The 12450-nt window shown below is 38.8% G+C and overlaps 1 protein-coding gene across 8 annotated transcripts; it reads right to left on the reverse strand.

The window, feature by feature from the left end:
* Positions 1 to 259: 259 nt before the first annotated feature.
* Positions 260 to 10236, reverse strand: lrrc18b (leucine rich repeat containing 18b). 8 transcript variants are annotated; one of them, XR_013778039.1, is made up of 5 exons: positions 4923 to 5211; positions 3585 to 3852; positions 1669 to 2135; positions 778 to 876; positions 260 to 447 (listed from the first exon to the last, which is right to left on the reverse strand). XR_013778039.1 is itself a non-coding variant. In XM_079334506.1 (4 exons), the coding sequence occupies exons 3-4, from the start codon at positions 3840 to 3842 to the stop codon at positions 1707 to 1709; spliced, it is 687 nt and encodes a 228-aa protein (XP_079190632.1). In that variant the 5' UTR covers positions 3843 to 3849; positions 4923 to 4976; positions 5099 to 5211; the 3' UTR covers positions 1461 to 1706. The 8 variants fall into 8 exon arrangements, 7 of the variants coding, with proteins under 7 accessions (XP_079190632.1, XP_079190631.1, XP_079190635.1 ...); XM_079334506.1 differs by lacking the exons at positions 260 to 447; positions 778 to 876 and having other exon boundaries at positions 1461 to 2135; positions 3585 to 3849; positions 4923 to 4976; positions 5099 to 5211; XM_079334505.1 differs by lacking the exons at positions 260 to 447; positions 778 to 876 and having other exon boundaries at positions 1461 to 2135; positions 4923 to 4976; positions 5099 to 5211.
* Between the last annotated feature and the right edge of the window lie 2214 nt (positions 10237 to 12450).

Here is a 12450-nt window from a genome sequence, read left to right on the forward strand (position 1 = left end):
TAGATTGCAAGAGAGCCACTGCTGCTATAATGAGCAACACAAGCCGAACACTCAATTGCATTGATGATGTGCAGCATTAACAGCTGGACCTTACACTCACAGCTCTCATTTTCTTTGATTGAAATGGTTGAGTTATCATCCATGACGATGGATTTTCAGTAAATTCAAAAAAATGTATTAATGTTACTTTTAAGGCTGTTGATGCCTCGTTGTCTTTTTCTAAAACATTGCTCTGTCTCACATGTTACTGCTCAGTCAATACCAAGCAGCTCTCTTTTTAATGAGTCTATCTGCAGAGATCTAAATCCAGTCCACTCAGCACCCTGCAGCTCAGCCAAGTGCTGAAAACAGGATGGTTTGGGCCTTCGCGGTTATTTGCTGTGTCAGCTTGTATTGACTGTTTGTGTCAAGTGGGACCAGAAGCGGCCGTGTGAAAGACGAGCCATCCTTTAATGAGATGACATAAGATTAGAATTAACGTCACAAAGTTATGGCTTCAATATTCTTTGTCTTTGTTGCCTTTAAAAAAAAAAAAATTGTTGTTGGGAGAAACAGTCATCATAGAGATAAAAGTGACACCCTATTCATGAGAGCAGCTCATCCGTGTACTTTGTCCAAACAATGCCGGCCCCGCCCCCTTTCACTTCACAATGAATGGCGGTAAATGGAAAATGATGACATTTTTGGCGTCTTCGTTTATGACATCACTCGTTGGTTTTTGAACAGGACTCCTGAAGCCTGATGATGGCGATCACTATATTGGAAACAATGTCTTACCTCGTGTTGGTCAACCTAACAATGAGGCGGAGTTAGGCTTCCTGGAAAACAGCTTCACGGGCAGGGTCAGCCAAACGTCTTATAGTCACCACTCTTATCCTTCAGAAAATCAAAGCAGAAGAGTTATCGAAAAGATCCCCCCTTCATTACAGTGTGACAATAAAGACAATCCTTAATCTTTATTGAATCAGTTTCATATATACAGTATATAATATATGTTTACTCATCAGTTATTTCAATTTAATAAATTAATTAGACGTGAAAATATTAGTTATTTATGTTCTATCAGTAATTATTGTACTTCCAGAATGACAAAGAGTAAATATTTAAACAGTGCTTTTGCAGTTCTAACCTGCACATGCATGCCTTTGAAATACAATTTATTATTCTGTGAACTAGAAAAAGAAGATATCAGGAAGTGAACTGGAACCTCTCCAGCTACCAGACCAGCTGCCAGACTTGGTCCGTAACTGGACTTGAGCGGAACAATCTGAACCCAAGTCCCTATACAGTAGAGCAACTGACACATAACCAACACCGTAAATCACTAAAGTGAAACTACAGATTGAACACTGTCATCCCTGGAAATTTAGTTGTTGTTTTTGTGCTCTGTCATTTGTTTGAAGTCTTGGATACCCTGTTGGTTATGATGTGCAGAAACAGAAAAATAACACTCAAATATATACCAGTAACTTTGATTATTTTTACTGAGTTGACATACATTTAATTGAGAAGTTTTATAACACGAGTTCCTACTGTCTTCACATCAGCAGCTAAAATGACTTAAGAGTAAAAAGTACAGAAACAAGTATTATCTTGCATTCTTGAGCTTACAGTGACTTTAAATTAAGACGCATTTATTAATCGTTTTAAATGTTCTGCAGTTAATACTTTGTGTTATTTAAGTGGACTGATCAAGTCAGCATCAATTATTGTTCAGGCTCGTCCTTCTCAGCGTCCTCCAGCATCCTCCTCTCAGTATGGAACTTATTGAGGCAGCCCTCACACAGGAAGCTCTCTTTCACCACGTACAGCCTCTCCGTGTTCATGGAATCCTGGCCGTCTGTTTTCTCAGAGAGGAGGGGGTTTCTGTTTAGGTTGACCCTCTCCAGATTGGTCAGCCTGGACAGGCAGCCAGGGAAGCGAGTGAATCTGTTGTCAGAGAGGCCGATGTGACGGAGCTCTGTTAATCCTGCGAAGGAGGCAGGGAGGGCGTCCAGCAGGTTGAGCCCCAGGTTGAGCGTGCGGAGCGTCTTCAGGAAGCCGAGCTCACTGGGGAGGCTCGTCAGACGGTTGTTACACAGGTTTAAAATCAGGAGGTTCTGCAGACGGTCGATTGACACAGGGAGCTCCTCCAGCTGCAGAATGAAACAAACACATTCAGTGATACAAAGCTTCATGTCTTGCAGTATTCAGCCCTAACATTTTTAAAATTACAGATATTTCTTGATAACTTTCTTGATTATTTATTGCTCTTATTTTCTATCTTTTCTATCATTCTTTATTCATTCTTAAATGAAAACAAGGGAAAGACATTGTTACATCCAACTAGAGACTTCGTCATTACAAAGGCATTTTGGTAGCTAGATTACAAATAAAGATTGCATCATGGATACACTCACACATTTTGTTTTCCCAAAACACACTGTGCTAACCTCAACGGCACGACGGCATGTCACTGACATGTATTTGGATTTCATGACACAAGGCCAAAAAAGATACCTCACATTGCTAGCAATCAAATCATGCAGTCCTGTGTCCATACCTTTCATTTGGCAGGAGGAGGTGCTTTTTTTTTTTTTTTTACCTCTCCAAAGAGGTTGATATGGGGAATCAGGGAGAAAGTCGACCTAAAAACTCTGCTGCCCTCTAGAGGACTATTCTAGCTCTGCACATGTAATAAACAATAGCTACAGTACAACCAGAAAATCTGAAAGCTATCTGTGGCTATGTTATAACAGGACACAGAAGTGACCCAATGAGTCAATCTTCTGTAAGTACCCAACACCAAATGATTAATGTGGAAAAGTATGAATCAAAGTCCAACAACGTGCACAAAGAAAAGTGCAACCTGAAAATGAAAAGAAAAGAAACGTAAGGTATCCAAAACTGTACCGATATTCTAAAATGATGTATCTACATTATAAGAAACAGAACTGATCCTGAGACATGTCACTAAACACATCCTTCACTTCCCACAATGCAACTTGATACCCAAAGTGGATGCAGGATAAACACTCACACACTTAATGAGAGGTGGTAGATGATGGTTTCGGCTTTCTTATGCAAAGCCAGGGACGAGATAGACTTAGTAGTTACACAACGGTAAACTGAGCTTTACATGTTCAATTAGTGGGATCATGTTATAATGTCCTGACACTTACAGCAAGAACAAGGCTCAATAAGGTTTCAGGTTAAGGATCGTATTTGGATTTCAGGCACAGCAGTCACACTCCAGGTGATTCTGTTGTATTTGGTTTCCTTTCATTTAAAAAATGAACTCAAATAATAAAAGGACCAAAAAGGCTTAAAGAGACAAAAACAAAGAGAAAATGCTTATAAAGTATCATATCTGTCCCGACTGTTACAGGATCAATCCTCTGACTGAATATGTCAATTTGTTTATCTTCCTTCAAATATTAAGGCAAAAAAAAAAAAGATTAATTAAAAAAATGTTTGCAAGCTCCTTTTGTGCTTCTTTAAGCATAATGAAGATTTTAAGATTTTTTTTTTTTGCATGCGTATTAAAGAAAACATCTACTCTATAGGTCAAACAAATCAGAATATGTCCAGTAATAACCTCTTACATAGTTGCTGTGCAGATCCAGAACTTGGATTTTGATGAAGTTGTCCGAGAAGTCTGGGACTTTTCTGATGAAGTTCCTGCTCAGGTTCAGTTCGTCCATCTCATACAGCTTCTGGATGCACTTTGGCACCGTGCTGATCTCCTTAAAACTCAGGTCCAGACTACGTTTGCCGTCCATTGCCACCTTCACGCAGTCCTGCGCCATTTTCAGTGAGATAGTCTTACTTTTTTTCGGTGTTGCTTTATTTCCCTTGACCATGCTGCTGCTGCTGCAGAGAGAGAGAGAGAAAGAGAGAAAGAGAGAGCGAGAGAGAGAGCGAGAGAGAGAGAGAGAGAGAGAGAGAGAGAGAGATCGGACACAGATGTGGTCTGTAGTTAAAAGCAGTCAGTAATACACTGACAGAGGAGCTGACAGTGGAAGCCATCAAAGAGATTATGTTACCAAACACAGCTCAGCCAGAGGTTTACCTTCATCTGTAGACAACATATCTGTAACATTATCACATATTAACACAGCATAGCAAAGCAAATGAACTCAGAATTTCAATCTGCTTTGTTAATTGCACAAATAGTTAATCTGAGTACAAACAGAACAATAATGAATGAGGAAATCAGGGAGCAACTCTCCTGTGCTTTACAAGAACTCGTCCAGAAGCCGGTTGTATTTGAAGGAGAAGTTTGACTTTTTGATCCAGTACAGTAGACGTCACCCTTGAGCATCAGCATGAAACCAAAACCAGACAGCTGTTTAGAGACACTTTCGCCGTATTGAATCCTCTGCTCTCCCCCAGCAACAGACACACCACCGCCCCTGCTCTCATGTTCACATGAAGGAGATAAAAATTGGAACGCACGTGCAAGGGACGAGAGCTGCAGTTGCCTGTGGCCTGCATTGGTGTTTTAGCAGGCTAATGCTAGCAGGCTAATTTTACCTTGCATGTAAATTGACCCAGAATGACCGTAATCTAAACATGCTTACGTGACATTGAAATAAGAAGTGAGCATTTTCCATTTCTTCTCTTGAGTTAAAAAGCGTTTATACTCAAGGGGATGAGCGGCCGTCCTGTCGATGTAAACACGACTCTAACAACAACACATCCAGCAGGCCTCGCACTTCTCACTCATTGTAGACAGTCAGTCGACACTTTACAGAGGATAGACTGATGTATTTATGAGTAAAATGTTTGACATTCTTCCTTTAACGTCTGAAATGTTGTGATTTTCATGACATTAGACCACATGAGCAGAAGTATTTATGCATACAGGTTTAAGTAAATTACTTACTTTTTTCAAACACAAGCAAACAATACGTTCTCGACTAAAAACAATGACTTCTTACCTGCATTAACAATCCACTCCCTTAAATCCAGCACAGAGAGGACATGAAAAGACTCTAAATGAGATTTTAAAAAATCAACCTCTGTATCACGAGGACACAATAGAGAGAACTAAATGTGTAGATTTGAAGACAGATGAGGGAAAGAGCTGGCATGTTGCGCAGTCAGACAGACTCACTTGTCCAGACATCGGATTTGTTTTCGTCTGTTCCCAGGCAACTGCTGTTTGCTGACAGTGAACTTTATGGCTGTGAGCAGCTACAGCAGGACAGTTTGTTGTTTTTCCGGTCTGTATTTTGAAGAATTTTAAATAATAATTGAAAAAAGACAGTAACTGTTTCCAGGAGCATTCTGCTCAAACAAAAAACTACACTGATGTCAACGTTACTCACTGAAGGTCACAGGGAGTGTAATAATGCTGACGACTGCAGTAAGACTGGTAATGACAGATAGAAGTTTACTGAAGACACTTTTACAAGTTGAATACAGTTGGATTTGAATCATGGTTACATGTATTCAGTATTGTAGTTATTTGTTTATGATATTCCCTCCAAACTCTACCATAAAAGATTAATAACCAACTGCAGTAGGCCGACTCTGTAACTGGATTTAAACTGTCCTTCATAAATCTGTATGTTTTCCTGCTTTTTGAATATAATATGAAATGAAAAAAGGTGAAGAAATACAGAGAAGGCTCTTCTTTGCATTATGAAACTCAAATGAATTTTCTTTATTAAATTATTCATCCAAAAATTCAATCACTCTCAGTCAAGTTACTTTCGCTACTTTTTTTTCCCTATTCATTGATAGAAATTAATTTAAACTGCTGAATTGGTGATTAAGAAATGACTTTTTTCCAATATAACAATATATAAAATTTCCAGTAATACAATATTATCAACAATACGATTGCAAAAAAGAAAAAAAAAATGAAGGTCTAAAAATACTTTTAGAGTTCACGTGTACTGACTCTGGCTGTGTTTATTTATAGTTTACAGTCTGAGCCTTTTTCCAAACTTCGATATGATACAGCAGTAACAGAGACACTGAATTCTTAAACCCCCAGATACACACACACACACGCACACACACACACACACACACACACACACACACACACACAAACAGACACTTGCTCACACGCATTGCATGCAGACTTCTGTCATCAGTATAATGTATCATATTCTTCAGACATTAGTCAGCTGTGAGCTGTCTACATTTATCTGGAAGGATTTCTTACGATCCTTCAATTAAAGTCAATGCCATGTAGTACTTCTTACCCAGCAGTAGGTGGTGCTGTCTGAGTACAAAACGTAGTATCAACACACTTTGTACATATCAGTCAGACATTCCCTCAAAGTTCCATCAGCTCTGTTATTTGAGGTGAAAATAGATACATGTTGTAATTCATAAATAAGCAGATTAAATGTGATGCTTTCTATTTAACAGTGCCAAAAGTAACAAGGCTCAGGTCAGAGACTGACGAGGTCTTCTATATTTAGGTTATGCTGCTCATGTTATCAGATAGTAAAACTGGAACCTTTGACAAAATGTTTCAAGGATTACTATGAACTATTGTTAGATCTGTGTTTTCAAGCTGAAACTAGCATTTACTGCAACTTCCCATTAAGAGGTTTGTGCCTCGCGTACTGTTTGCATACATTTGGAAGAGGCAGTTTCATCACATTACTGTCTCGTTCAGTCTTCTGTCAGAGCTGCAAACATCAAATGTTGTTAAAAGTTACAGAACACCGTTTGCCCTTTAATTGTTGGTGGTAATTTTTTTTTTTCAATCAATATGAGAGTTTGAGCTATGAAGAGGATGAGACAGCTGAATGACAAATAACTGCTGACTTTGTACTGCAAAACAAATGTAGCGAAATGAACTGCATTTGACTGTACATGTGAGGAAATACTTAGCTTAGCTATACTATACTATACTTCCCCCTAGCTTATTAGATAGTATGCAAGTATGAATTATGGTCAATCATCATTAAAAACCTTTTTGTTCTGTGAAAGTCTGCAGTAAACCTGGGGCAGCAGTACAGCAGCTCAACATGGTTGCATGTTATAGTTCTGTTGCGGACTAAATCTAAAATGTGCACCACTAACCAATTAGTAGTATAGCTGCTTCTTCTTCTTCCTAATCAGGCCAATTACACCACAACACTATTTTGAGGATATTATAAGCATTTAAATATGAGACATGCATGATGATAAATATAATCCTCTCTCAGAAAGATTATATACATTCTACTCTACAGCCGTGCAGTCAGGAGCCATGGTATAGAGGAGTGTAGAAATAGTCGCCATAGAATGCTGTGTTTTCTGTGATGTTGAATTACAGACAAACCCAGCAGCATTTACTTCTCTTGCTCAGTGGTTGCCTCTTTGTTTATTTATTGTATTATTAGTTAACTCCTGAAACAGAAGTATGATGTGGTCTATTATAAGCCAGAGTCACTTCCCTGAGCAGATGAATACAGGTCAGGAGATATGCAGGTCACACTGGAGGAAATGGTGCTGACCTAATTAAGTGAGGTAGTGTATACAGGAGTTCACATTACTATTCCTGATTAGTGTGTGTGTGTGTGTGTGTGTGTGTGTGTGTGTGTGTGTGTGTGTGTGTGTGTGTGTGAGTCTTTAACTAACTTGCCAGTAAGGATTTCCTTTCTTTCTCTGCACATATCCGTCCTCCCTCTCTTCTTTCACAGCTGCTTGTCGGCTTTTGGAAGCACTTTCCTGCTGGTCACCACGTTTACCAACACTTAATCCAAGTGTCCTGTTGATGCAAATGTATACATTCATATTTAATATTTCTAAATGTTCCTACACATTATGGTGAGCTTACTTATATGGCGCTTAGAGCCATGTCTGCATAGAGACACAGCAAGTTTAGTTATGCAGCACCTTTTCAGACACCCGCCAATTTAAAGTGTCACACAGGCCCAAAAAGAATTTCAAACATGTCCTAAGATAATAACAAATTAATAAAAAGCTCTAAGAAGGCAATAAAGGTAAGATAAAACAGTAGGCAAAAAAAAAAAAAAAATACATATAAAATATAATGAATAGTCATTAATAAAAAGAAAACAGTTTAAATTATTGCTTGAAAAAAGTTTTTACCAAAACATTTCTAAGTAAAATAAACTAAAGCAAAGAATGTTAGTTTTTTTTTTTTTTTTATTATCACAAGCGTTTACTCAAAAGTCAACTAGCAATGTTGAAAGCCTAGCTTCAGTCCAGGTAAAAAAGTACACTTCCCGATGCTATTTGTCCATAGTCTGACTACAAACCCCCCAATTATAACAAAAGTTCATGCTCTCCGTCTTTTGCTTGCTCCACTTTTCAGAAAATGTGCGTTCAAACAGATCGGAGGCGGCTGTGTCGGTGTCAGTTGTTTTTCAACCGGTAGGTGGAGGGTTCGATCCCCATCTCCTTCAGCAACATGTCCGATGTGTCCTTGGGCAAGACACTTAACCCCAAGTTGCTCCCGCTGCTTTGTCGTTTACTTCTGATGCTGACTTTACATATAGTAGCAACCTCTGCCATCAGGGTGTGACCTGCGGTGTAAAAGCTTTAAATTGTCAGAAGACTAGAAATGTGCTATAAGTCCATTAACCATTGTTTGGAGATTTTACCTTCATGACATCACAAAGGGCAGCAACCCCTCCCCCAGGTGGAAGACACTCCCGCAGCGAGGTCTTCTGCTCTCTGAGTCTTCTCATTGTAAACAACATGGTGCAAGAAAGCCCAGGGCTTAACCTCTTCTGGAGGGAACGGGTCAAATAACTGATGTGTGCTTGTTCTGTGCAGGGCTAGAATAGAGGCGTTTAAAGGAATACTAAAATACAGAATGGGAGGATTTTTGGAAGAAACTTATTTTACCTGGTTAAAAATGAATACAATGTGTTACCTTTAAACAGGCCATGCTGACAGGAATCTCCTGTGGCTATTATATCTACTATTGACAATAACAAGTTACTTTCATCCTGAACAGATATGCTTAATTATCAAGTATTACTTTTCTCAAGAGTGAATATAGCACTCTAGGACCCTTTTTAGGATGCACTGCTATATGACGAACAAAACAGACCAGCATTTATAAACTCTAAGAGACACCTAAGGAAACAGGAATCATGCACATTTATCTCTCTCAGAATAAGAAACATGGACACACAGATGTTGAGTGACGGCTCCAGAATTTGTCTCTGAGACTTTATGATGTTTTTCCCAGAATTGTCTTGCACATTTGTCATCTTTATGAACCATTGTCAAAGTTGTCCAGTCCATAACAGGAGTAAAGTTGCGATTGTTGCAGAGATGAGTGATGGCTTGTTGGATATGTTTAGGAAAGCTGGCACCACGAGGACAGACTCATGAATGTGTTTATCTAAGCTCTGACTGGATATGGCTTTCCTTCCCTCTAACTATGTCAATGTCGTGTCGCCTTTACTTTCAAGGCTGCAAGTTTAAAGGCCTCTGTTCCTCGTGGTAAATCTTTGTCATCATTTTATTCTTGATGGATTTACATTGACTTGACATTATTCACCATGCTTTTAAGAGAGAGTCTCTGGGGGGAAGTCAATTAATCATGGAGTGGTCGTTTGTACATGATGAATGTAAGGGCTGGGTCTGGATTACTTTGTTGGGACTAGAGAAATGTATATGCCTAAATTACAGGACGTAATGTGATCAGTCTTTCTGGTCCTAATTTATTTGCACTAGACCGCTAACAGAAATTTATTCAGGAAGCCTTGTGAGCAAAACAAATTACTATAAACAACATTACAAGTCACTTACTTCCAATTGGTTTAATCATTTCATCAGTGTTCTTCTTAAGGCGTTTTCACTTTAGGCATGATTATTTGGTACGATCCAAAATACATCTTAAAAACACAGAAAAAAACATTATTAATCTCAGTCACTATAACCAAACTGCTTTCCAACCTTTGCCTTGCTGTCAGTTTTAATGCATCCACGTCTGTTGTAATTGTCAGTTGTTGTCTACATAACAGAGTTGTATTACTGTGTGTCATTCTGCCTAACCAGGAACAAAGACTGCAAAACCATGGCTAGAAGTTATACAGTATATACTGAAACATTGCATCTGTTGAACTTTAATAAAATATAAAAATGCCAACATGTATTGTCCCTGACAACGATATAAATAAATACAGAAATACAGTATACATAGATAATAATCACATAATGGGATTCATAGAGATCAAACTGTATTAGCCCGACAGTTACAGCATGATATAATTAAGTTTTGTGTAAAAAAACAAAAGTCAATCCTTTTTTACTGTTAACAATGTTAAAAGTCATGGTGGAATGATGTCATCATTTTGGTAACCTAAAGCCTAAGTAAAGCTGTTTCTCATTAGTTCAGCTTACACTGCAGGTCCATACAACAGCACAGTGTCTCAGAGCGTTGAGAGATGACAGTCGCCTGTGCTGCAGACTAATAAACCTCATACTGAAATCCTCAGCAGTTACTGTGTCCGTCAAATACATTAAGAGACTTTTGGGTACAAAACTGAAAGAGCAGATAAAATCATGAAGACTTACAGGGTAGTGCAATGATCAGCTGAGTTTGAATCAACACAAACCAAAAGCCCCTCACGGTATCTTTCATAAAAGGCAGATATATACAATGATTTCTGTGATTCTTTGTCTTATATCCAGTAGCAGAGAGAAAGGGCAAACCTGTTTATTGTTTTGGTTTCTTTTCTCCTGCTTTTCCTTTAAAGGTCATATAGTATTCTTCTTTTCAACAAGTTTTTTTGCTAGAAATCCTGATTCTGTATTTGATCATGCCTCTAAACCCCTCCTATTTCAGCTTTGCTCAGAACAGGCTGTTTCTGTGTCTGTAGCTTTAAATGCAAATGAGCTGTGTCTGACCCCATCCCCTTCCTATGTGGAAGGGGATGTGACTTAAGCTTTCCTGCACAATGCCCACTTGTTTACAGTAAGTAGGCAGACTTTTTTTTTTTTTAACTCTCACCCACCTGGGGAAGGGTTACCTTTGTGTTGTCACAAACGGAAATCTCCAAACAGCTTGGGGGGGTGGGGGGGGGGCTTGAAGACAGGGTAGGGACACGTAATATTGTTAGAAAAACATGGTTGAGTGTATTTTGCCCTAATGACCTATAACAACTTTGAAAACAAGTGCTGTACCTCAACGGTTGTGACCAGAGGGCATATTTTTAAATGTGCTTGTCTTTGAGGAAACATGAGAAATGTGGGCTAAGTACTATTCATAGACGCAGTTTAGAAAACAAAAGAGTCTGGAACTATTTTAATTGGTAGGCCTTTGGGTTGCGTCCAAGTGGGTCTGGCTGCAGACTTGACCTTCGAGTGGTGCTTATACAGTACTTAGAGAAGGGGCCAAGGAGGAAGTGGTCAATCTTCCAACATGGACTGAGCATTCAATGCTGGACATTTGATCTACGTAGCAGGACATTTAGTTCTGAGCCTTACATGATCTCTAGTGATTCCTATTTACCAAAGTCTATCATTAAATCCTTATTTTGTATCCAGGCGAGTGTAACTATGCATTACTGTAACCACTCAGGACATGTTAGACTGTTTACTATGCATTGTTTTTTTATGGATGGAAATGATTGCATACATGGGAAAGAACAAGCACAGACAAACTCAATGAATTCGACTCTAACAATAGGTTGTGTTTGGCTGGTTTTCTGGTGACATCACTTGTTTCTTTTTAAGTCTGTAATGCCTGCTGTTTTGTGCTCAGACAGGAAGTGAGCGCCATGGTGTCAGAGTCTTTGCCTCCCCCTCCTTGAAAAATGGATTTTATTTAACCTTCCTGTCTCCTTCTTGACTCACCCTTTATACTTCCTTCCAATTTCTTTTCAGCAATCCCACCAAGTTCAAACACTTAAACACTATTTACATTACTGATCATATTTTATTACAAATGGATCACTTCCCCCTAACCTTCTCAGTCCTCTACAGATCTGCGTCTTTATGTTCAAGTTTTCTTCGTGGGTGAGACATTTTCATTCGACCTCTGGGGTTTCTTTTGTGTCATGCACACACTGAACTTCCTCTCTCTTTTCCCTTCGAAAATAATTGGGAGGCTGTAAGTAAACTAAACATAACATTTAAATCTCCCCCTCTCTTATTACAACGCCTCCACCACCTCAAGAGTAGCTGACACCCATCCCGGCTGCTAACAGCTGCACCCCTCTTGTGCCTCCGCTTTACTACAGCATGGAGGTGAATTATGATTATATGCTGGAGAATCCAGGCTTAGGTTATAGTAAAGATATTATTTTATGTGTTGATTTACATTGAAATAGGTTGACAGCATTAGAGCTTGGAGAACGCTTTTGTTGAAACTCTCTCTGTAAAGTCCAGAATTCTAAAAGCAAATGTGCTTTAACCGATCCATTTGAGTCAAAACATTTATTTTAGTGATTAATGTTAACTGTATGAGCCGATTTATGTATTGTATCAAGGGTTTATGTAGTTGCTTTTTTTTGGACACTAGGTGGTAATAAA

This window comes from Symphodus melops (assembly GCF_947650265.1).
Source record: "Symphodus melops genome assembly, chromosome: 21".
NCBI lineage: Eukaryota > Metazoa > Chordata > Actinopteri > Labriformes > Labridae > Symphodus > Symphodus melops.